Consider the following 23,321-nt stretch of genomic DNA (forward strand, 5'->3'; position numbering starts at 1 on the left):
TGGGTGTTGGTGATTTTAACAACTAAAACAAAGTGTCACTGCTATTGAAAAACAGAAAATGATGAGAAAATCAACTATAATGAGGAAGGTTTTGCTAAGAGAGATTAAATAGATAAGTTGTTGAGTTTTGTGGTAGATTTTAGTTCCTTTTAATAGATTCCCAAGCTCACTTCCGAGGGTCATGAATGGTGATTATTTCCATAATGGTTGCAATTTCTATTAACAAGGCTCTAATAATTATTCCTAACTCTTCTAACCCTTCAAGTCTCCTTGCTATGAAACTAGAGTATTAAAGAGGATTTCATTGCTCCCTCTAGGGGTGTACATGGTCCGGGTTGGGTTGGATTGGAGGATTTTTTTGACCCAACCCAAAAGTTCGGTTTGGTTGGATTAGTAACCCAAACCAACCCAAAAAATTTTCCAACCCAACCCTCTATTTTTCGGGTTGGGTTCGGGTGGTCCAAAAAAATTTTAAAAAATTTAATTTGTATGACCTAAATGATAAAACAATTACTACCTCTAAGTTGTAGATCAAAAATATCAAACTCACTATTGCATCCATATTATCACCTATAAATATATAAAGAATATGCAATGAATCAATTCTAAAGTTACCACATCTAATTAAATTATTACATTCCCAATATATAATCATTCAACAAAAGACCTAAAAATTCACCTATAAATATGTGAAGAATATTCAATGAAGTAATTCAAAAGTTACAACATTCATCCCACCCTCTTGCATTTTTAATTCCTACAAAAGAAAAAATAGCATCTTGAAAGTTAGTACCGTTTTAAGATTGTTTGGATAAAGCATAGTGTAACTTCAAATATTTTACTTACATTGAAAAATAATTATTGCATGACGTTGGTGGAACTTGAAGGTCTTAAATCATCTAAAAAATAAAATATAAATTATGATATAACAATACATAATACATCTTAACAAATAAACAATAAATAGATTTGGAGTTACCTGTTCCAATCTTAGAACAAATCTCCAAATCTTCAAGTTGTTGAGGAATATCTAACGATGTTGATTTTCTACCCATCCAATTTTGTGTACATATCACAGCTTCCACTGTTTTAGGTGTCAAAGAGCTCCTAAAAGAATCAAGAATCCTCCCACCCGTACTAAATGCTGATTCAGAAGATACCGTCGACACTGGAACGGCCAAAACATCTTGGGCAATTTTCGATAAAACTCTATACTTAAACTCATTTGTTTTTCATCATGCCAAAACATCAAAATTATCATCAAATTCTTCACTAGGGTCAGAAAAATATCGATCCACATCATTCTTTAACTCGAGTGAATGTTGCTCTTCTCTTCTTCATTTGTATCTTGATAATACTAATATTGAACCACTCAAATTCTCTTCATCAATTGTGTCCATCTCCATACTCATGGACTTAGAAGTGAGTCTTGATTCAGATTAATGATGATCTTGAGCATTATCATAAAACTTGTAGTAATCATACAAACAAATTAAATAATTCTTTATGTCATCCACCATCACTTTAGCCATAGAATCTTCGTAAATATTCGAAAAGCAAAATGATATGTAATCCAATTTATAACGAGGATCGAGTACCACTACTATGAATATCAACTTATTAATTCTTTCCACTGAGCCCCAGTATTTGTCATACTTAACTTTCATATTTGAACTCATGTTACTTAAAACAGAGTTCACATTTGTACTCCACTGAATTAAAAGTTCTCGAATACCCCAAAGTTCATGAAAATAAGAATTAGAAGTCACATATAAAGAACCACTTATCTTCGCAGTGACATCATAGAAAACCTTCAAAAACTTTACAAACACGGCAACATTTTTCCAATCATCAACCGTTGATGGCCCTATCCTTTTGTTTCCATGATCCACCTCTTTGAATAATCAACATAATCTAATTCTTCCTCCTCTAATACTTTGAAAGCTTTTTCAAATTTCAAGGCATGATCAAGCATCAAATGAGTGGAATTCCATCGAGTCGCCACATCCAAACAAACAAGTGCTTTACATTTAATTTTTTCTTATTCAACACGATCTTTAAATTTTGTCAATCTCTTGGGGGATGATCTAACATACCTCACGGCATTGCGAACACTAGAAATGGAGTCATGCATTTCTTTAAGCCCTTCATTCACAATCAAATTAATTATGTGAGCACAACACCTCATGTGTAATATTTCTCCATCTAAGACAAGTGAATTCTAACTTCTAAGCCTTCTCATAATATATGAAATAGGTATATCATTGGAACTTGCATTATCAACTGTGATAGAGAAAACCTTATCGATTCTCCATTCCAATAAACAACTCTCAATAATCTTGCCAATAGTCTCTCCCTTGTGGTTAGAAACTTGACAAAAGTAGAGAATTCTTTTATGCAAATTCCATTCTGAATCAATAAAATAAGCGGTGATTACCATGTAATTAATATTTTGTAACGAAGTCCATGTGTCAGTGGTAAGACAAACCCTCTTGGAATGACTGACTAAAAAATCTTTCAACTTCTTTTTTTCTTCTAAATAGAACTGAAATATATCTCTAGCAATGGTTACTCTACGGAGGGTCAAACTTAGGACATGCAATACTACAAAACAATTTGAAACCCTCATTCTCTACAAATTTAAATGATAATTCATCCATAATTATCATCTTGGCACATGCTGCTCTACATCTTGTTTGACTAAATAATGAAGTAACAATATTACTACCACCCTTTCTATCCATTGAACGTTGAAAACTTAGAGTGGTTTGTCCTTTGTCCTCCACCTTATATGTGTACTTCCTACACTGATTTTTTAAGTGCTTCCATAACGTGCTAGTTCCACAAGAATTAGTATCACTAGCATACTCCTTAGAACAATAGTTGCACTTGCACCTCTTATTATTGTTCTCTAATCTTGTAAAGTGATCCCACACGGTTAATTTACTAGGTTTCTTCTTAAATTCAGATTGGGTAGCTAATGGTGGTTTCGCTGCATTATAATTACTAGAGCTACTTGCACATATTGTTGCACTATTGTTTTCCATCTATAAAAAGTAAAATAAAACTATTATGATTCAAACATTTAACTCAATATGAACAATTATCATAGAATGCATCAACGTTAAAATATACAATCAGTTTTTGCAAGGGATATAACAAAAAGAGAAAAAACGAAAAAACTTACCCGTTATAGCGTTCCAGGAGACTAAAGAGAGAAAGACGGCGCGCGCGAAAGAAACAAGACAAAGAACGCTAGAGAATGCTATTGAATTGGAGAGGAGAAATGAATTGCAGAGGAGAGGAGTTGGAATGAATTAGAGAGGAGAAATGAAGTGCAGAGAAGAGGAGTTGAAATGAATTGCAGAGGAGAGGAGTTGAAATGAATTCCAGAGAAGAGGAGATGATGGCCGAGGAAGGGATAGCAAAATAAAATGAATGGCAAAGGAAGGATTGCAGAGTAAAATGAGAGAGAGGAAGGAATGAAATTTGTGTAAAAATTAATGACAGAGAGGAAGGAATGAAATTTATGTAAAAATTAATGACAGAGAGGAAGGAATGAAATTTGTGTAAAAATTGCAGAGGGAGAGTGCTGCCAAGAACTCAGCAATAACCGAGGGAAAGAAAGAGAAATTTCTTTCACTACTTGAGGTAATTATTGGGTTGTGAAATGTCAGTTTGGGCTTGGGCTTGGGTAAGAAACTAGACAAAAGTCTCTATATATTGGGCTTTGACTTTGGGCCTTTAGACTTTAATTTCATTTTTTTTTATTTCTGGGTTGGACCAGGTTGACCCAATCATTTTCTTTTGGTACCCGAACCCAACCCGAATCAGATCGGGTTAAAAAAATGGACCCAATCCAAACCCGAAATCCAACACAACCCAACCCAACCCAACCCTTATATTTCGGGTTTGGTTGGGTTGGGTTCCCGGGTTTCCGGGTTGGGTGTACACCCCTAGCTCCCTCTCTTCTCCCAAATAAGAGAATAACTATTTATGTAAAGTAGCTAAATAAACACACATGTAAATCATTAACAACAACTCTTTAATAAACTAAAATCATACCGTATACTTAAACAATATAAAACTCTCTCGCCTCCCCTATAAAGTTTAGCTTTTCATACAAACTGAATTAAACAAAGGAATCCGCATCTCAATCATGTAAAATTGATGGAATAAGAAAATATAATAAGGAAATAAAGAGTTATCCCAGAATTTAGCTTCCCATACAAACTGAATTAAACAAAGGAATCCGCATCTCAATCATGTAAAATTGATGAAATAAGAAAAGAGAATAAGGAAAGAGAGAGTTATCTCGATTTGTTGCCGTTCCTCAATGAAAGTTTCCTTATCTTGAGCTCTCACAACCACCTCTTTGCCCTAATCAATCCTTGTTGGTCTCATTTTCCTTATGCTGTCAACTGCGGCTGGATTAGGGTTTTCTTCTTCTTCTCTGGTTTCACAGCAGTTCACTGCAGCAAAGGCAGAATTCGATTTTTCTCCCAAAGTGTGGCTCCCCTCCTCTTGGTCTTCCTTTTCCTTTTATATTGAGCATGAGTTCCCCTTTAGAGCTGAAAAGGAATAAGTTGTTCACATAGTATGTTTCTGGTTAGTTAATTAATGACCACTTATACTATTGATGTGGACTTAAAATTTCTATGTCATCCCCCATTTATTTCTAGATTTGCTACTCCCTCCTGGTTCAACATAAATGTCTAAAATTTTACCACATAACTCAATCAAATGTACAATTAAGATCGATTTATGCAAAATCATATTTTTTTCATGTTGGACCGCAATAAACTATTTTATGCTCACTAGGTAGAATAAATGCGGTAAATAATGAGAAAATTGTGAATAAGAGTGCCATATTAAATACAAAAAGACTTGATATGACTCTAGTTTTAAAGAGTTATCACACCCCCAAACTTAAGAGATTGCTCATCCTTGATCAATCATTCTCTCCACTCTCCTTTTTTTTTCTCATTAACAAAATTTTTCTTCTATTTATATTTATGTTGGTAGAGTATTCATCAAAGGCATGATTTAGATCACGTTCTTTATATTCCTTCCTCAAATTAGTTTTTCCCCCACATTTCACCCTACACTTATCACCAAATCTTACAAGAAAAAATAACACATTCCTCAGTTCCACCCTATTTCCCAAAATACTTCTACAATGATTACCATTCCTTTTGCCTTTGCTTTTGTGACTTGGCTTCATAATTTATTTCATTAACTTTCTCTTATCACGACACAATTTTTTTTCTCCCAAGAATACTTCAAGTCATCCCCCTATTCTCTGGGTGCCTCCACTTGTGGGGCAAATCACCTAAGTCTTCAAAGGATGGCTATATAGGCACTCATTCTCCCTTAGCTCAACTCTCTTGCTAGCATCCTGTAGTTTTAAGTGTGGCTACATTTGTGATTCAACTCACGTGAACAATAAGGATAGGCTTTTTTTGTTTTTTTGTTTTTTTTGTTTTTTTTTTTTTTTGTTTTCAACTACATCTTAATTACCTTCAATTCAGACATCTCCATTCGTGATGTAGATTGCCTGACAACGAGCAATTGAGATAATTTGTTTGCTTTCCACTTTTTTAGCATTGAGAGTTCAAGCTTTAGGTTGAAGAGGAGTGGTCTCAGGTATGGATTTTTTTTTTTTTTTTTTTTTTTTTTTTTTTTTTTTTTTTTTTTTTTTTTTTTTTTGCTTTGCATTTTGTATGGGGTGATAGAATCATTCTTGAAAGTAGATTGAGATGCAAAAGCTCTTGGTTATTGTTTTTGTTGTTAAAATGGTCTAAAGGTTGGGTGAATTATGAGAATTCTTTATGATTAAGGTGGATTATCATAGATTTGATCCTCAACTTTGATGAATACTCCGTTCCATTTGAGCTCTAATTTCCTTAACCCCTTCGTCCTCTAGAGAAACACACCACTCACCTCACTGTTTTAGTTATCATATTGAAGCATTTGACAATGCATCCCTAATTCTTGCACAAAATATCATGACTGCATATGAAACAATGCATGATCTATTACCCTTCCTAAAACTGCATCCTAAAAACATTTCATGTTTCTAGTGTGCATGCATGTGCATGATTCAAAATTATATGACGTCAACACAACAAAACAAACACGAGAAAAACAAACACAGCATAAGGATGTATACTTCTAAATCAGACATCAAGATTATAAAGGGTGTGATTAGAGAATTCCCTCGATTTTAGGCATCCTTAGAGGAAGTGTCAAAAATCTCTTTTGAAAAACTTGGGAATGCTAAATTTTTGGACTTGGTTATTAAGGCTTTATGTATTTTCTCATCCCTTTTTTTGACATAAGACCAATACGCCTTCCACCCATCAATGTTTTCGCACCAATTGAGTAAAGCCTCTTGCTGTTTCAGCAGTTGATCCATATCGTCTGTTGCTCTACTGTCCCTCCTCTAACCAAAGCTGGTGCCATCCCTATGGGTTTCTATGTAGTCCATCAAATTTCTTACCTCAAGTTTTTCTTCTTTCTCATCAAGAGGGACTACAGCCTCCAGGCACAACATGGTTATCAACGGTGGAAAAAACAGCCTCCCCACTTTCTTACTTGCACATTTGACAATCTCATCTGCTACAATCTTGCCCACATCGATGCTCAAATTCATTATGATTGCATACACTAGTAAAATTCTGTCAGCTAACAATGTAGTATCATGTGTAGTGGGTAGTAAGTTGGTTTTTACGAAGGCAGCCCAAACTTTTGCTTCGGGGTTGAGGTCTGCTGCTATTATCGTCCTTGCTCCTCCTCTCGAGAGTTGCCACTGTGTTCCTTCTATGGCTACCATCTTCAAGGTCATCTCAAGTTGATCATTCGATGGAGCTAGCACCATTTCGTTAAAGGTGGCGTGCTCAAAAGATTGTAGGTGAAACAGTTAGTTGATGGCTTTATGGCTCCAATCAACTATTTTTCCTCTCACTAATGTTGTGTACCCTTCCACTTGATCAATATGTGCATAACACTCCTTCACTATCAGCACTATAGCTTCTTTCCTTTGATGACAGAACATCTCCAACCCTAGATTGTTGATGGCGTTAAGAAAGGATTCCAAAAATGTAGGGTAGAATGCTGGGAACCTTTTTTCCACCATCACTACTCTTGACTTGAGGAGCTCATACCTGTTGTACGCCTCCTCGTTTGCGATTATTCCTTTTTGTGTTGGGAGGTTCTCCATTTTGTTCTTGCCCTTTTCTCTTCGTTTCGAACTGATGCCCGTTAGGAAGAGATCTTGATTTATATCTTGTAATTCATCATGCTGCACTTCTTCCTTCCCTCGCACCATTTTTTTGCCTCTTGTTCTCGGTTCCATGATTGTCGGTTGCAAGCTGAATTTTTATCTTTGATTGCTTGTAAGTGTGAAGGTAAATTTGCAATGTTGGGTTATCTCCTTGTGGAAGTAGGTTCTATATAAAACAAAAGATAGCTCCTTGTGGAAGTAAATTTTCCGTTTTTTTTTAATATAGCAGTCTGCTATATCAGCTGTATATGATACAGCAGACTGTTGTAATAAATTTTTAATTTTTTTTTTAACAGCAGTTTGCTGTACTATTTTGTATAACAGTAGTCTGCTATCAAGTTTTCATTTTTCTTGTTTGACAGCAAATTGCTGTCATCTTTCGTGTTGGTGCTTTGACTTGAGGTTTCGTGAGAAAGTGCACAACAATTAGATTAAATTCATACAAATTAGGGAGAACACGGTACTTTATGGCAGCACACTACAACAAATAATGAATACAATAACATACGAAAAACGCTATCATAGACTTTTTATAGCATTTTTCGTACGTCGTGACAGCCCATGTTATTAAAAGTCTAGGACTTTTTATAGGGTTTTTTTATAGCTATAATATATGCTATAATATAGTATAAAACTATAGCTTATATACATTGTTATAAAAACATTTCATAACATTTTATTAAAGCTATAGCAGGTTGAATATAACTAAAATATTATGTTATCTTTAACTTATTATAACATTTTTTTAACGCTATAATATAGTATTCATAGCTTTAATCTTATGCTAACAATGTCATTTGATCATTTATTATTTAATTATCATTTCATTAATTATATTTTGATAAATAAAAAAATATATTAATGTATTCATTTTTAACTAAATCCACACAAACAATTTATTGCAAGTTAAATACTGTAATTTCCATTCACAATTGAAACTTCATCATTTATTTACATTACAAAATGAGTATTCAGTAACTTCAAACAATACAAAATAAAGTATTCTCCATTATTTGGATCGATGCTCGATTGTCTGGGATTGCTTCATGCCTTTGTATTGTAAGTCTTCTATCACCTTCCATTTCCTATAAATAACCAATAACCCAATAAAAAGAAGGTAGCATGTGTACCTCTATATGTGTAGGTCATAGACTTTTCGCTCCTTCCTCGTGCTAACCTTCTAGTACTGAGGAGTTTTTCTAGGTCTATCTACAAAAAAAAAAAATTCCAATGGACTAACCTTACTCTATTTCATAACTTTGAGAGAATTTTAAACAGCATAGGGCGGTAAACAAACTCTCAAAACCATTACTTATGATATGCAATATATTCTAAAAAATATGACAACACAAAAAAAAAAACTAAAATACTAAGGAACGAAATGGAATAAAAAGGTTTTTCCACCCCATAATAAATTCATCCAGCAAGCTTCATCTAGGGATGGGGTTGGAATATGAGAATTTAAAAGAGTAATAATAACATAGAGAAAAAACAAGCAATAGAATAAGAAAACATATGGTTTTGGAGGTCTTATGTCTTGGCTGAATGTTTGAACGACAATCACTTTACGAAAAATAGAAATAATACCACAACAAAACAACTAATGAAAACAAGTTCAACCATGCAACTTAGCCACAATATCACAACACTTCAATGAGAGATAGTGCACTTACTCTTACAGTTGCTATACAGGTTATAGGTTACATCGATAAGTAAGATTCTTACTTCGACAAATAATGTGACATAATGCATTCCTCCAAGCTCTTGTCCACCTACATCAACTAAAGTAGGTGATGATGCATTTAAAATTTCAAATAAAGTTATCACACTATAGGAAGATTTGAGTCCAAATAAAGTTCGAAGTCGAAGTGAATTAGAATAATACATTGCATAAAAGCTTCAAAGAGAATCCTTTCCATGTGAGCTTACATTTATGAGACTTAAGCATGTGAACGACCACAACCAAAAAAACCATCTATGATTAAATAGAAGTTGTCAAAGCAGCTCCTTCAAGCCCCAAACTTGACCAAATCTTTGCCCAAACTTGTTCAACACTATATCATAACGAAATTCATCAATTCACAACATTGCAGGGCAGACCGCGCTAATTGAACAGATAGCACACAAAAAGTAGAGAAAACGCACCAGACAAACCTTGCTCCCCTTGCTCCCAAGTCTAAGAAACTCCTTGGTCGAATTCAGAGCTTCCTTCAACGACGCGAGGAGAGTTTAGGGTTTAGGAAAACTTCAAAACTATCTAATACTTCCTGCAAAAAGTTTATTTTCCCAAAACTTATACGGCCATAAAAAAACCTGTTTGAAGTTATCCTTATCCAGTACCTCAAGCTTGCCTGCCAAGTAGGCGTCAATGATTGCTAACACAAAGAAGCCGAGCACTTTCTTCTGTTGGGGAATAGGTTCTAATTGCCACAATTGCTTAAACAGAGTGGCTATAACAAAAACAATGGGGAAGGGAATCATCATTAGACACTGTAACCAATGCCAATCCTAGATAGAATATTAGACAATGGTGTAAAAGAGACAAAGCAGCACAAATATTTGTAATGGCATTAGATATAGCCAATGTCGTACGAACCCCATTTTCGCAACCTAACATATCTTCTCCAAGCAGCAGTTTAGAAAATCTTTCCTTCATCATCTCAATCTCTATAGCCCCACACACCATTAAAAGATTAATACAATTTATATGGAGAAACCCCATAAAGGAAAGAGGATTAAAATTACCTGATGATGAAGATACTTTCTTCTCCAGCTTCCTATTAACAACATAATTTTTTTCTACTTTATCAGCAACATTAAGTCTAATACAATCGGGTCCGTCAGTTTTTCAAGTGGACCAACTCAATGAAGAAGGGGAAGATGAGTCCTCATAGCCGCTATGACTGTGCTCCTCAAGCCCTGTGATCTCTGTGGTCTCTGATGTAAGAAAATCAGAGCACGAGCTACTCTCACGTCCATGTTCTTCAATCAAATGGCCAAACGTCTCATTTTCAGGCACAATGTGACCAATCCCTTGACTCTTTTCAACCGACACTCTCCTGCATTACAATTTTCCCTCTTCAATCACAACCACGGCACAAAATCAAAGCAACCCACTTAGACTCCACCCACTAGAAGCCTTAATGACTTGAGCGCTTACGATTTACATGAGCTCTATCATCCTAGCTTAATTAATAACTTTTAATACATATTTTTACATATTTTTACATAGATGTACATAGATGTACATAGATGTATTTACATGAAAAAAGAAAGAGTACATTAATAATAAGAAAAACCAAAATAGACAAGGTGCCAAAAGAAGGAAAATTGAATGGAATATGTCAGGGAACATATTCCATTCACGGATTTATTTTTTTTTTAATTAGTTTAACGACTATTCAGTCATTGAGATGATGATATCTACGAAGGTGGTTGTGAATCTAAAAATGGATCATTGAGATCATAGATCGTGTCTTCATCTTCTTCCTCTATAATAGAAGGAGAAGACGTTGAACCGACTGATGTGGCTTCTTGAAGAAGCTTTTGAAAATCAGCTTCCGAAGTTGTCTGGGCTAATGCGGCCAGTAGCCTCGACTTTGAATTAAGGAATTCAGAGGTCTTCTTCTTGGATAAATCCAGAAGGTGGCCATTCTCAGATAGCCAGACCTTTACCGCTTTGATGTCTGCGTGGGTATAAGTATATTTATCCCACCATTTGATTTTGATAATTTTAAAGACCTGTTTTATTTGGTCTTCGGTCTCTTTAATTTGAAAATTCCAAGTTAAAATCCAAGGAATTTGAAAATATACGCAAAAGCGCATGGTCAATGGAAATGGGATTTTGAATATGTTTTGAACAAAATAGTGGAACGATTCTTGGATTGGAACTGGAAATATATCTTTGGCTGATCCAAAGATTTTCCACCATTTGATGAACCAAAATGAGTAATGAATTTTATGAGCATTCTGGCAGAATTGAATGAACCACGAATGCTCATAATTTTGATACCAAATGACATTGAACCATGTCATCTGATAGTCTCTGTATGAGTAAGAATGAGGAACAAAAGGTTTTGAGAATGTCTTTTCCGTGTATGGGTCTTGATTCCAATACGTCAGATTCATGACTTTAAAAAATTTTAATTTTGAATACGCGATTTTCGAAGGATCATCGCGACTCGAAATATGAGTAATTTCGACGGACTTTGTGTCGACTAGAATGAATTCATAAAACCTTCTGGTTTTATGAAGATCTTCTGGGATATAAAAGAATCCCGATGGATAGGCTTTTTTAACGACTTCGCCGATTTTTGGGTCGTCGTATTCTGGTTCTACCAGAGCTTCTGGTATAGACACAGATTTTTGAAAATAGGTTTTGATTTCAGGAACTAGAGAAAAACGAATGGGAACAACCGCGTCCGAGTAGGTCGAGGGGACAGAAGGTCCCTTTGAAGTGGAAGAGACAGTGGGTCTCGATGGAGTAACGGCAGATGCCCGTGTTGAAGAGGCTGAAGTCCTCGTCGGAGTGATAACCTCCGCCTGTTTTTGAGAAAGCTTTGCTTTAGATCTGGTCACCAATGTGAAGTCAGAATCCATTGCATAGCTATCGGATGTCATTGGAGTAGGTGTGCTTGAAGAAGCATTGGGCTTCTTCCCTTTTTCTATCACTTTCTTTCCGGTCATTGCTGGGAGATGGAGATGGGTTAGGGAGAATTTTTCTTTGAGAGTAAGAACTCTCTTGAGAGGTAATCTGCCAAGGGGTTTTCGATCCCTTTTATAGTCAAAATCTGAAAGTCGAAGCAAGATAAAATGGCTTGCCATCTAGCAAAAATTTGTTTAGACACAAGATTCTTGACATCTTTTTCTAAAACAAATTTAGATGCCCTTGAGTCGGTTTTGATAACAAAACTTTTGTTAATCAAATCACTTTGAAATTTTTGTACACAAAGTACTATTGAAAGTATTTCTTTCTTTACTGTTGAATAATTTTTTTGAGTAGAATTCCATATTCCCGAATGGAAACGGACAATGGATTCTTTCTTGTCAAGGGACTGTTTTAGAATTCCTCCATATCCAATATCGGATGCGTCGGTCTCCACTATTAAACTAGCCATTGGGTTTATCAGCGATAAACACGGAATTGACTTGACAAGGGATTTGATTTTTTGGACTGTTTTGGTATGTTCTTCAGTCCAGGGCTTTGGATTCCTTTTGAGTCTCTCAAAAAGCGGCTTGCAGATGGGTCTGATATTTTGAAGGAAATCAGACACATAATTGAGACATCCCAAAAATCTTTGTAGTTGGGTCTTATCTGTAATTTGATCTCGAAAGTTTGAGGCAAACTCAATGGACCTTTGAATGGGTTTGATTAGACCCAAATGAATTTCAAATCCGAGAAAACGAATTTTTGTTTGAAAAAGTTTAATTTTGGGTTTAGACACAACTAAACCGTTTCTTTTGACTGTCGTCAAAAATGTTTGAAGATGCTTAAAGTGTTGATCGATCTTTTGAGAAAAAATCAGAACATCGTCAATATAAACAATTGAAAAGTCTTGAAAAGGATTGAAAATATCATTCATAATCTTTTGAAATTCGGATGGAGCGTTTTTTAGCCCAAATGCATAACGTTCCATTCGTATTGTCCAAAAGGGACATTAAAAGCCGTTTTGTACTTGTCTTTTTCTGAAATCTGGATTTGCCAAAATCCTGATTTCATGTCAAATTTTGAAAATATTTTTGCATTTGAAATTCTTTGCAATAAATCTGATTTATTTGGAATTGGATATCTAATCCATTCCAAAATCTTATTTAAGGGTTTGTAGTTAATTACCAGTCGCGGGACTCCACGTTCCTTTTCTGCCTGGTTGTTGACGTAAAAAGCCGCACATGACCAGGGGCTCTTTGATGGTCTAATAAGACCTTTCTGCAAAAGATCATTAATTTCTGCTTTGCAGAATAATTCTTTATTCATTTGAATAGGTCGGGCTTTCGTAGGAATATTTTTCTCCTCGAAAGCTTTGATATAAGGAAGATCAACTATATGTTGTTTCCTATTCCAAAAGGCATTTGGGATATTTGAACAAACTTCTTTTTCTAATTCAGTTTGTAAAGTTTTGATTTTAAACGGGACAGTCTTGTTTTGAATTTGTTCTTCTATTCTTTTGAATGAAATTTCTTCTTTCAAAAAAGAAATTTGTTTTTCTTTATAATTTAATACATTTATTGATTGAATAATTGTATTCTTTTGAAGGTTATTTATTTCGCTAATGCTTATGGGGGAAAGAAAGTTAAATTTTATCTTCTTTCTTAATACTTTTGATTCTAACCCTTTTTTAGTTATTCTAAAAGGATATAATTGAGTAATGAAAGGAGTTCGTAGGATTAGTTCTTGTCCTAAGTCTTTTACTAGAAGGAAGGAATTTAGGAAGCAAATTCCATCATTGCAAACATGAACTTTTGATAGTTTGTAATTAATTTTGAGTTTGTTGTTGTTAGCACCTCTAAGGCCCTCAGTAGTTTTTTCAAAATACTTTGTAGGTATTAGGCCTTCTTGAATGCAATTTTGATCGGCTCCAGTATCTATGAGAGCCTTTAGTGTGATTTTGAAATCATAAATTTTTAAGGTAACGAGAGCGTACCATTTTTGAAATTGAGAAGTGGTGATGGCTCCAACGAAGGAACTTTGAAAATCTTCTTCATCCAGGTTTGGTTGCGCCGTTTCCCTTTGTGCTGGCAGCCTTTCCTGAAGATTGAGAATTTCTTGACGAAGCGTATAAGATTCTGACCTGGTTGCAGATCTTAGCGCCTGTACCTCTTGTTTGAGATTATTAATCTGTCTTTGTAAATCTTGAGTAGTGAGTTCCCTCGATTTTTCAAATCTTTGGAGAATAGATTGGAGTCTGTAGGGATTTCTTTCTTCCCTTTCAGTTGGCTTAGAGATTGTCATGGCATCCCTAAGTCGTTGAGCAATCTTCTGTTGAATTTCTGGGTCTTGAACTTTTTCTACTACTTCGAGTAGAATTTCTTGATCCTTGGTAAGGACATTTATGCATCCTTCGCACGTCCTTTTTCCTTCTTGTTCTGATTCGTATTCTGTGCTAGAATATGAATTAGATTCTTCTTGGAGTTCGAGGATTTCTCCCTCGCTTGATTGCTCTGAGTCGGTTAGGGTCAGTCGTAATAGCTGATTTTTCAGCTCTTGATCTATATCCAACTCATTGATCTTTCCTCTAATTGGACACTTGTTAGCATAGTGTCCTTCTTCACGACATTTGAAGCAAGTTTGCTTTTTCTTTCCTCTATGGGTTTTTGTAGGAATATACTTCCTTCTTGAATATGTTGGCTTCTGAGACTGCACGGGTTTACTCCGATATGTTTCTCTAGGCCTGTATGAATGATAAGGTTTTGGATGCGTCTTAACCTTCTTTCGTCTGGAGGTTGAGGGAGCTTCTATTCCCTTGCATCCATATTGATCGCAAAATCTACTAAGCTCTTTTCTGTTTGATATCGAAGAATTGAGCTTGTTTTGAATCTTTGACTCATTACAAAGTCTGAGTCCTTCTTCTATGATGAAGGATGCTATGGATCCGTATGACAAAGTTTGCCATGGAATTGTTCCATTGTACTTTGTCTTAAGACCATCTTTGATCCTCCTTGAGAAGTGTTTTGGTAGTCCATTGACGAAATTCTCTTTCCAGAATTTCAACGAACTATCTGTTCTAATAAGAACTTTGCTGAAGTACATGTCTTTGACCACCTGAAATCACCTAAGGTAGGGTATTTCAGATTCATGAGTATCTCGGCAGATCTCTCCTGGTATTTTAGAGGGTCGCCGACGAAGAATTCTATGAGGGTATATATGAGGGTGTTGACAGCATCCTCTACTCTTTCATGTTGTACCTCGACCTACTCCACTCCCCAAGCGCCTTTTGAGAATTTGAATAAAACTTTCTGACTCTTTCCTCGGATTAGAGCCCAACCGCTACACCGCTCTTTTTACAAGTGCAAGAGCAAACTCAATCCTTTCCACGGTTCAGGATCAAACCGGTACACTGCTCTTTTTATGAGTTCAAGAGCAACTTAATTCTTTCCACGGCTTAGGATCAAAACGGTACAACGCTCTTTTTACGAGTTCAAGAGCAAACTCAATCCTTTCCACAGCTCAGGCAATTGTCTGAAATTTTATAGAAACACACCACAACACTCTAAAGTAATAGATTTACAATTTTCTCACAATACAATAGACATCGAATAAGATAAAAAAGAAATAGAATAGATAAAAAAGAAATAAAGAAATAGAATTGGAAGCTTGGGACAGAGTAACAATAGAGGCTTTTAAAAAAAAGTTTAGATCGGGAAACTATGAAACTTGTGTATTGTGAAATGTTCTGCGTGTTGTGTTTTGAAAAATACGAAAAGGTGATGACTTTAAATAACGATCAAGTTGTAAAAATAGGAATTGATACGGTCCAAACGTGGACCACAAAAAATAATATTTATTTCTTTTTAAATTTATCGTAAAAAATTATAGACCACATTTTTTATTTAAATATATATATATTATTTTAAATAATTATTAAAAACATTTTAAATTCATTTTTATTATTTATATATATATATATATATATATATATATATATATATATATATATATATATATATATAAAACATATTTAAATGTAATAATAAAAAAAATGTTAATGGAACTGTGAGTAACCTTTTAAAAATAATTGAAAAGTTTTATAAATCTAATTGAAATTATTATAAATGTAATTGAAATGATTTTATAATTCAAATAATTTTCTTTTTCAAAACTAGTTTTTAAATGGAATCATTATAATTAATTTTTTTCCGGTTAAAAGTAACCACTATTTTTCTTAAATGTAAATAAGAAATTATTATGATTTGTTTCCCTGAAAACTTTTATAAATTTAATTAAAAACTCCACCATTTGTTACTCTACCAAATTTATAAATGTTATATTTCGATTGGTCTATGATGTCAATTTTGTCGCTGGTCCATGATGTCAATTTTGTCACCACATCATCACGTCAGGTATCTTGTTTTGAATTCGATTGGTCCATGCTGTCAATTTTGCCACCACATCATCACGTCGGGTATTTATTTTGACTGAAACTTCTTCGTTTTATCTCTAATTTGAGTGAACCAAAAAAAGACGTTGAAATCGTTATTCCCAACCTTATACGGTAGGCAAAATACTGAGAATTGTTAATAATTGAAGGTAGGTTTGTTATCATCAAAACATCAATTAATTAATTTGAGATTAAGGCGAAAAAGCCAACAATCTCCCCGTTTTTTATGATACAAACCATTTAAAAAAAAATAGTATGAAAACCATAAAACTTAAAGTAATGCACATGTCTAAATAATAATATTGATACCAATATCCATGTATCATCATAGGCATTCTAATATATCATCACAACTTTGAAATTCACTCACATCCATATTCTCCCCCTATATTAATGCGTCAATGAATTATGAAACAACATAAGAACGAAGTAATTCATTAATTATAAAATAACAACGAAGTGATTCATTAATTATAAAATAACAAACTTAGAGAGTATTTTTCCTGATTTTCTCCCCTTTGTAATCATCAAAAAGAACATTAAAACAATAATAAAAGAATGACATGCTCCCCTCAGAACATGCCTATAATTAAGAATATAAAAGTCAAGATATATCACACCAAGTAATACCAAACTCAAATTCAAGATATACCACACCGAATAATACCAAGCTCAAGCCTATTTTTGCAAAAAAAAAATTCTTCATTTAACGGCTTGGTAAAAATATCTGCTAATTGATTATTAGAGTTTACAAAATGAGAATAATATGTCCATTTTGCACATGCTCTCTAATAAGATGATGTCTAATGTCAATATGTTTAGTTCTAGAATGATGAACAAGATTTTTGGTTAAATTAATAGTACTCGTGTTATCACAAAAGATAGGCACACTATCAAATTTTAATAAAAAATCACAAAAAGTTTGTTTCATTCAAAGAATTAGAGCACAACAACTAGCAACCGCAATATATTCCGCTTCCGTAGTAGATAAGGCAACCGAATTTTGCTTTTTACTAAACCAAGAAATTAATGAACTACCAAGAAATTGACAAGTTCCACTAGTACTTTTACGATCAAGTAAACTTCCCGCAAAATCCGCATCAGAATATCCTACCAATTTAAACTCAATATTTTTAGGATACCACAATCCTAAATTAATAGTCCAAAGCAAATATTTAAATATTCTTTTAACGGCATGTAGATGAGATTCCTTAGGACAAGATTGAAACCTAGCACAAAGACATACACTAAACATAATATCAGGTCTACTAGCAGTCAAGTAAAGTAAAGATCCAATCATACCTCGATAAGATTTTATATCTACGCATTTACCTTTTTCATCCTTATCAAGCTTGGTAGATGTGCTCATTAGAGGTTTTGCAATCTTACCTTCATTGAACTTGAACCTTTTGAGTAAATCCTTGATGTACTTCTCTTGATTTAGGATGATACCATCTTTCAGTTGTTTGATTTGAATTTCAAGAAAGAAACTCAGCTCTCCCATCATACCCATCTCAAACTCATTATGCATACATTTAGAAAATTCTTCGCATAAAGAAGGATTAGTAGAACCAAATATAATATCATCCACATATATTTGCACTAATAGCATATCTTTTTCTTTAATTTTAATAAAGAGAGTAGTGTCGAGCTTACCCATTTTGAAATCATTCTCAATAAGAAAATTACTAAGTCTATCGTACCAAGCTCTTGGAGCTTGTTTTAAGCCATAAAGTCTTTCTCAACTTATAGACATGATGTGAAAAATCAAAATTTTCAAATCCAGGAGGTTGCTTTACATAAACTTCCTCCATAATATAACCATTTAACCATTTAAGAAAGCACTTTTCACATCCATTTGATATAATAATAAAATTTGTGTAAGAAGCAAATGCAAGTAACATTCTAATAGCTTCTAATCTAGCAATTGGTGAAAAAGTTTTTCATAGTCTATACCTTCCTCCTGACAATAACTTTGAGCTACAAGTCTAGCTTTATTTCTAATGATATTCCCATTTTCATCAATTTTATTTCTAAAAACCCATTTGGTTCCAATATGGAAGTATTAGAGGGTCTAGGGACTAATTCCCAAACTTTGTTCTTTCAAATTGATTTAGTTCTTCTTGTATAGCTAAAATCCAAAGCTCATCATTTTCGTCATCCTTAAGACTTTTTGGTTCAATTTGAGAAACAAAAGCAAGATTATTAAATAAATTAATAAAGGAACGAGTTTTCACACCTTGTTCGGGATCACTAATAATCAAGTCCTTGGGATAAGATGAGGCATACCTCCATACTTTTGGTACTGATAAAGAACTTTCTTCCTTCTTTTCATTTAAGCTCACTGCTTCCTTACTTAAAAGAGTTTTCTTTCCTTTGTCACTGACAGGTAAATCTCCAAAATTTCTTTCTAAATCATCCCTACATATAGACTCATTAGAAATATCATTACAAGATTCATCAAATACCACATGCATAGATTCTTCTATAACTAAAGTTCTCTTATTGAAAACTCTATAAATTTTACTAATAGAGGAATAACCAAGAAAAATACCAATATCCGTCTTAGACTCAAATTTTCCCAGCTTTTTTGTGTTGTTCAAAATAAAACATTGGCAACCAAAAACTTCGAAATACCCAATATTTGGAATTTTATTATGCCAAATTTCATAAGGAGTTTTATCTAAACAGGGTCTAATCAAAACTATATTTGAAACATAACATGCGGTATTAATAGCTTTCGCCCAAAAATATTTAGGTAAATCATATTCATTTAACATTGATCTAGCAAATTCTTGTAAAGTACAATTTTTTTCTTTCAACTGCACCATTTTGTTGAGGAGTCCTTGGAGAGGAGAAGTCATGATAAAAACCATTATCTTCAAAAAAAAAATTTCAAATGCTACTCCTCCATGGTCACTCCTAATTTTAGTAATTAAAAAAACCTTTTTCATTTTGGACTCGTTTTACAAAACTAGCAAATCTTTTCAAAACATCATTTTTATGTTTTATCATCAAAACTGAGTAAATCTCGAAAAATCATCAACTATCACAAAGACATAATAATTCCCTCTATAACTAGCTATTTTAGAAGGGCCAAATAAGTCCATATGTAATAGTTGAAAGAGGTCTAGTAGTAGAAATCATATTTTTAGATTTTAAAGATGACTTGGTTGGCTTACCCGACAAGCATCACTTATTTTATCTTTTTCAAATTTAAAGTTAGGAAGGCCTCTAACTAATGAATTTTTGAGATATTTGAAATCAAATGAATACTAGCATGTCCTAATCTTCTATGCCATAACCAAGAATTATCATGCAAAGTCGAAAGACATTTATCATTTGTTGGACAATCATTTAAATCAATAATGTACACATTGTTATCTCTCTTTCCAACAAACAACACTTTTCTATCACTAACATTTTCAATTATGCAATTATTTTTATCAAATATAACTCTAAAACCTTTATCACATAATTGACTAATGCTAAGTAATCTTGCTTTGAACCATCAACTAAAAGTATATTTTCAATGAGAGTATCAGAGTCATTACCTATAGTACCCTTACCAATTATTTTACCTTTCTTATTGTTGCCAAAAGTTACTAAGCCACCATCCTTCTTGTAAAGATTTACAAACTTTGGTTCGTTTTTTCCTGATGTGTCTTGAGCAACCACTGTCCAAATAGTACTTATTTTTCTTGGAGGCTTTCAAATAAACCTATAAACAAAGATATTCAAAATTGATCTTTTGGTACCCATGCTTGTTTGGGTCCTAACAAGTTAGTTTTCACAAATTTAGAAATTATGCTTGCATTCATATTAAAAAACTTACCACAAGAGAAACAAACATCATGCAGGAATTTATTTCTTGGACTAAGTTTATATATTCTATTTTCAATAGAAAAATTATTTCTTAAAACATTGTTAAATTTTATATTTTGAGAAAATTTTCTTCCCAAAAGTAATGTTTTGAGAATTTTTCAATTTAAAGCAATTAGGTCTAATATGACCTTCAACACCACAATAATGACATATAGGCACAAATTTAGATCTATCATACTCAAATACAAATTTGCATGTGTTAGGCTTAGGCATAATGGGGAATGGTTTAACAAATATTGTTTTAGAACTTGAAGGAGTAGAACATTCATCAATATAGTCTAATCCTCTTTTATCACCATAAGGCTTACCTGCTTCAATTATTTTATTTAATTTTAGAGCACCTATAGTTAACTTTTGAATAGACTCTTTGGCTCTACCAAGTTCTTGTACAGTATTTGATTCATTTTCTTTGAGTAATTTAATTAACTTCTCTTTTTCATAACAATCATGCTCAAGAAACTTAATTTTATCAAGTAATGCAGTTTTCTCATCACAATCATTTATATGCTTTTCACGGGGTATATCAAATTTTACAACATTATAATTATTCTCTTTCAAGCAAAGACTCATTTTTAATAATTGAAGCCTTATATTTCTTTTGAAGCATAACATACTTTAAACCAAGATTTAATAAAGACTCATTTTTAATAATTGAAGCCTTATATTTCTTTTAAAGCATAACATACTTTGAACAAGTTTTTCTAAATTAAGTTGTATCTCCTCAAAAAATTTAAATAATTCATCGTAAGAACGAGATTCAAGAATTACCTCGTCTTCTTCATTCTCTTTGTTACCTTGAGCCATGACTTCATCCTCTTTGTCACCATGAGCCATGAAGCAAAAATTTACTACTTTTTCATCACTTAGAGATTCATTTGCATACATTTTATTATGAGCTAACATGCTAATTTTTGTTTCTTTAATTTGATTTGTTCCCTAGTGAGTTACTTCAAGAGTTTTCCAAATTTCATATGCTCAACAACACATAGATACTCTATTAAATTCATCATTACTTAGGGCACAATAAAGATAATTTATAGCACTAGCATTGAAATAACATTTTTTTATATCATGTTCATTAAATTCATTCTTTAATTTAAGCTTCTCGATGTTATTAACAATTTTTATTTGAATGAAAGGACCTTTACTAACATTCAACCATAATTCATAATGAATCGATTGCAAATAAATTTTCATTCTAGCTTTCCAATAGGTATAATTTATTCCATCAAAATAAGGAGGTCTAGAAGTTGATTGTCCTTCACAAAAACCGTTTTTAACAAGTAGATTTGCCATAAGCTCTAAAAATAAAGTTTATATAAAAAAAATCAATAAAAGCAACCTGGCTCTAATACTAATTGTTGGATCAATATGACAACTCGAGAGGGGTGAACAGGGTTTTAACAATGTAATTATTAATTTTTTTTTTAATAACAATAAAACTTGATACCAAAACTTAACAATAATTTAGAATTTAAATAGACAAAGGGTTAGAAAATATAACACCGTAGTGTTCGGTTAAACTCGACCTACTCCACTCCCCAAACGCATCTTGGGAATTTGAATAAAACTTTCTGACTCTTTCCTCGGATTAGAGCCCAACCGCTTCACCGCTCTTTTTACGAGCGCAAGAGCAAACTCAATCCTTTCCACGGCTCAGGATCAAACCGGTACACCGCTCTTTTTACGAGTTCAAGAGCAACTCAATCTTTTCCACGGCTCAGGATCAAATCGGTACAATGCTCTTTTTACGAGTTCAAGAGCAAACTCAATCCTTTCCACGGCTCAGGATCAAATCGGTACAACTGTCTGAAATTTTATAGAAACACACCACAACTCCCTCAAGTAAGATTTATAATTTTCTCACAATACAATAGACATCTCTCTCCGGAATAAGATAAAAAATAAATAGAATAGATAAAAAAGAAATAGAATTGAAAGCTTTGGAGAGATTAACAATGGAGGCTTTAAAAAAAAGTTTAGATCGAGCAAACTATGAAACTTGTGTATTGTGAAATGTTCGGTGTGTTGTGTTCTGAAATACGAAGAGGTGATAAGTTTAAATAGCGATCAAGTTGTAAAAATAGAAATTGATACAGACCACTAAAACATAAACTGAAACGTGGATCACGAAAAATAATATTTATTTATTTTTAAATTTATCGTAAAAAATTATATACCACATGTTTCATTTAAATATATATATATATATATATATTATTTTAAATAAATATTAACAACATTTTAAATTCATTTTTATTTTCTATATATATATATATATATATATATATATATATATATATATATATATATATATATTATTTTAAATAAATATTAACAACATTTTAAATTCATTTTTATTTTCTATATATATATATATATATATAACCATTTAAATGTAATAATAAAAAAAATGTTGTTGAAAACTGTGAGTAACATTTTAAAAATAATTGAAAAGTTTTATAAATCTAATTCAAATATGTAATTCAAATGATTTTATAATTCAAATAATTTTCTTTTTGAAAACTAGTTTTTAAATAAAATCATTATAATTTCTTTCCCGTTAAAAAGTAACCACTAGTTTTCATAAATGTAAATAAAATTATTATAATTTCTTTTTCTTTTACTGAAAACTTTTATAAATTTAATTTAAAACTCCACCATTTGTTACCCTACCAAATTTATAAATGTCATACTTCGATTGGTCTATGATGTCAATTTTGCAGCTAGTCCATGATGTCAATTTTGTCACCACATCATCACGTCAGGTATCTTATTTTGAATTCGATTGGTCCATGATGTCAATTTTGCCACCACATCATCACGTCGGGTATTTGTTTTGACTGGAACTTCTTTGTTTTATCTCTAATTTGAGTGAACCAAAAAAAGACATTGAAATCGTTATTCCCAACCTTACACTGTGGACAAAATACAGAGAATTGTTAATAATTGAAGGTAGGTTTGTTATCATCAAAACATTAATTAATTAATTAATTAAATTAATTAATTTAAGATTAAGGCAAAAATGCCAACAATTTCCCGTCCTTTGACATTGA

The 23,321-nt window shown here is 32.9% G+C and overlaps 1 protein-coding gene and 1 long non-coding RNA gene across 4 annotated transcripts; both read right to left on the reverse strand.

Annotated features, from left to right (window-relative positions):
- Positions 1-858: 858 nt before the first annotated feature.
- LOC147786449 (uncharacterized) lies at positions 859-1,694 on the reverse strand. Its single transcript, XM_087120797.1, has 3 exons — positions 1,490-1,694; positions 980-1,168; positions 859-899 (listed from the first exon to the last, which is right to left on the reverse strand). The coding sequence occupies exons 1-3, from the start codon at positions 1,677-1,679 to the stop codon at positions 859-861; spliced, it is 420 nt and encodes a 139-aa protein (XP_086976923.1). The 5' UTR covers positions 1,680-1,694.
- A 6,486-nt stretch (positions 1,695-8,180) lies between these two features.
- LOC147786450 (uncharacterized) lies at positions 8,181-10,422 on the reverse strand. Of its 3 annotated transcripts, none has more exons than XR_015414646.1 (4): positions 10,031-10,422; positions 9,431-9,735; positions 9,011-9,339; positions 8,181-8,370 (listed from the first exon to the last, which is right to left on the reverse strand). It is a non-coding gene; the product is annotated as an uncharacterized LOC147786450 (long non-coding RNA). The 3 variants fall into 3 exon arrangements; XR_015414645.1 differs by having other exon boundaries at positions 8,181-8,494; XR_015414644.1 differs by having other exon boundaries at positions 8,959-9,339.
- Positions 10,423-23,321: the final 12,899 nt, after the last annotated feature.

The sequence above is a fragment of the Cucurbita pepo genome, chromosome 20, assembly GCF_057944985.1.
Source record: "Cucurbita pepo subsp. pepo isolate OVF chromosome 20, ASM5794498v1, whole genome shotgun sequence".
Classification (NCBI taxonomy): Eukaryota; Viridiplantae; Streptophyta; class Magnoliopsida; order Cucurbitales; family Cucurbitaceae; genus Cucurbita; species Cucurbita pepo.

Excerpts from the sequence above, each read along its gene's own strand:
- LOC147786449 (XM_087120797.1), bottom strand. The coding sequence starts at position 1,679 with ATGAGTTCAAATATGAAAGTTAAGTATGACAAATACTGGGGCTCAGTG. Across the intron at positions 1,169-1,489 it reads CATAAAGAATTATTTAATTT|TGTCGACGGTATCTTCTGAA; the intron begins GTTTGTATGATT and ends TGGCCGTTCCAG. Across the intron at positions 900-979 it reads TTGTTCTAAGATTGGAACAG|ATGATTTAAGACCTTCAAGT; the intron begins GTAACTCCAAAT and ends TTTATTTTTTAG.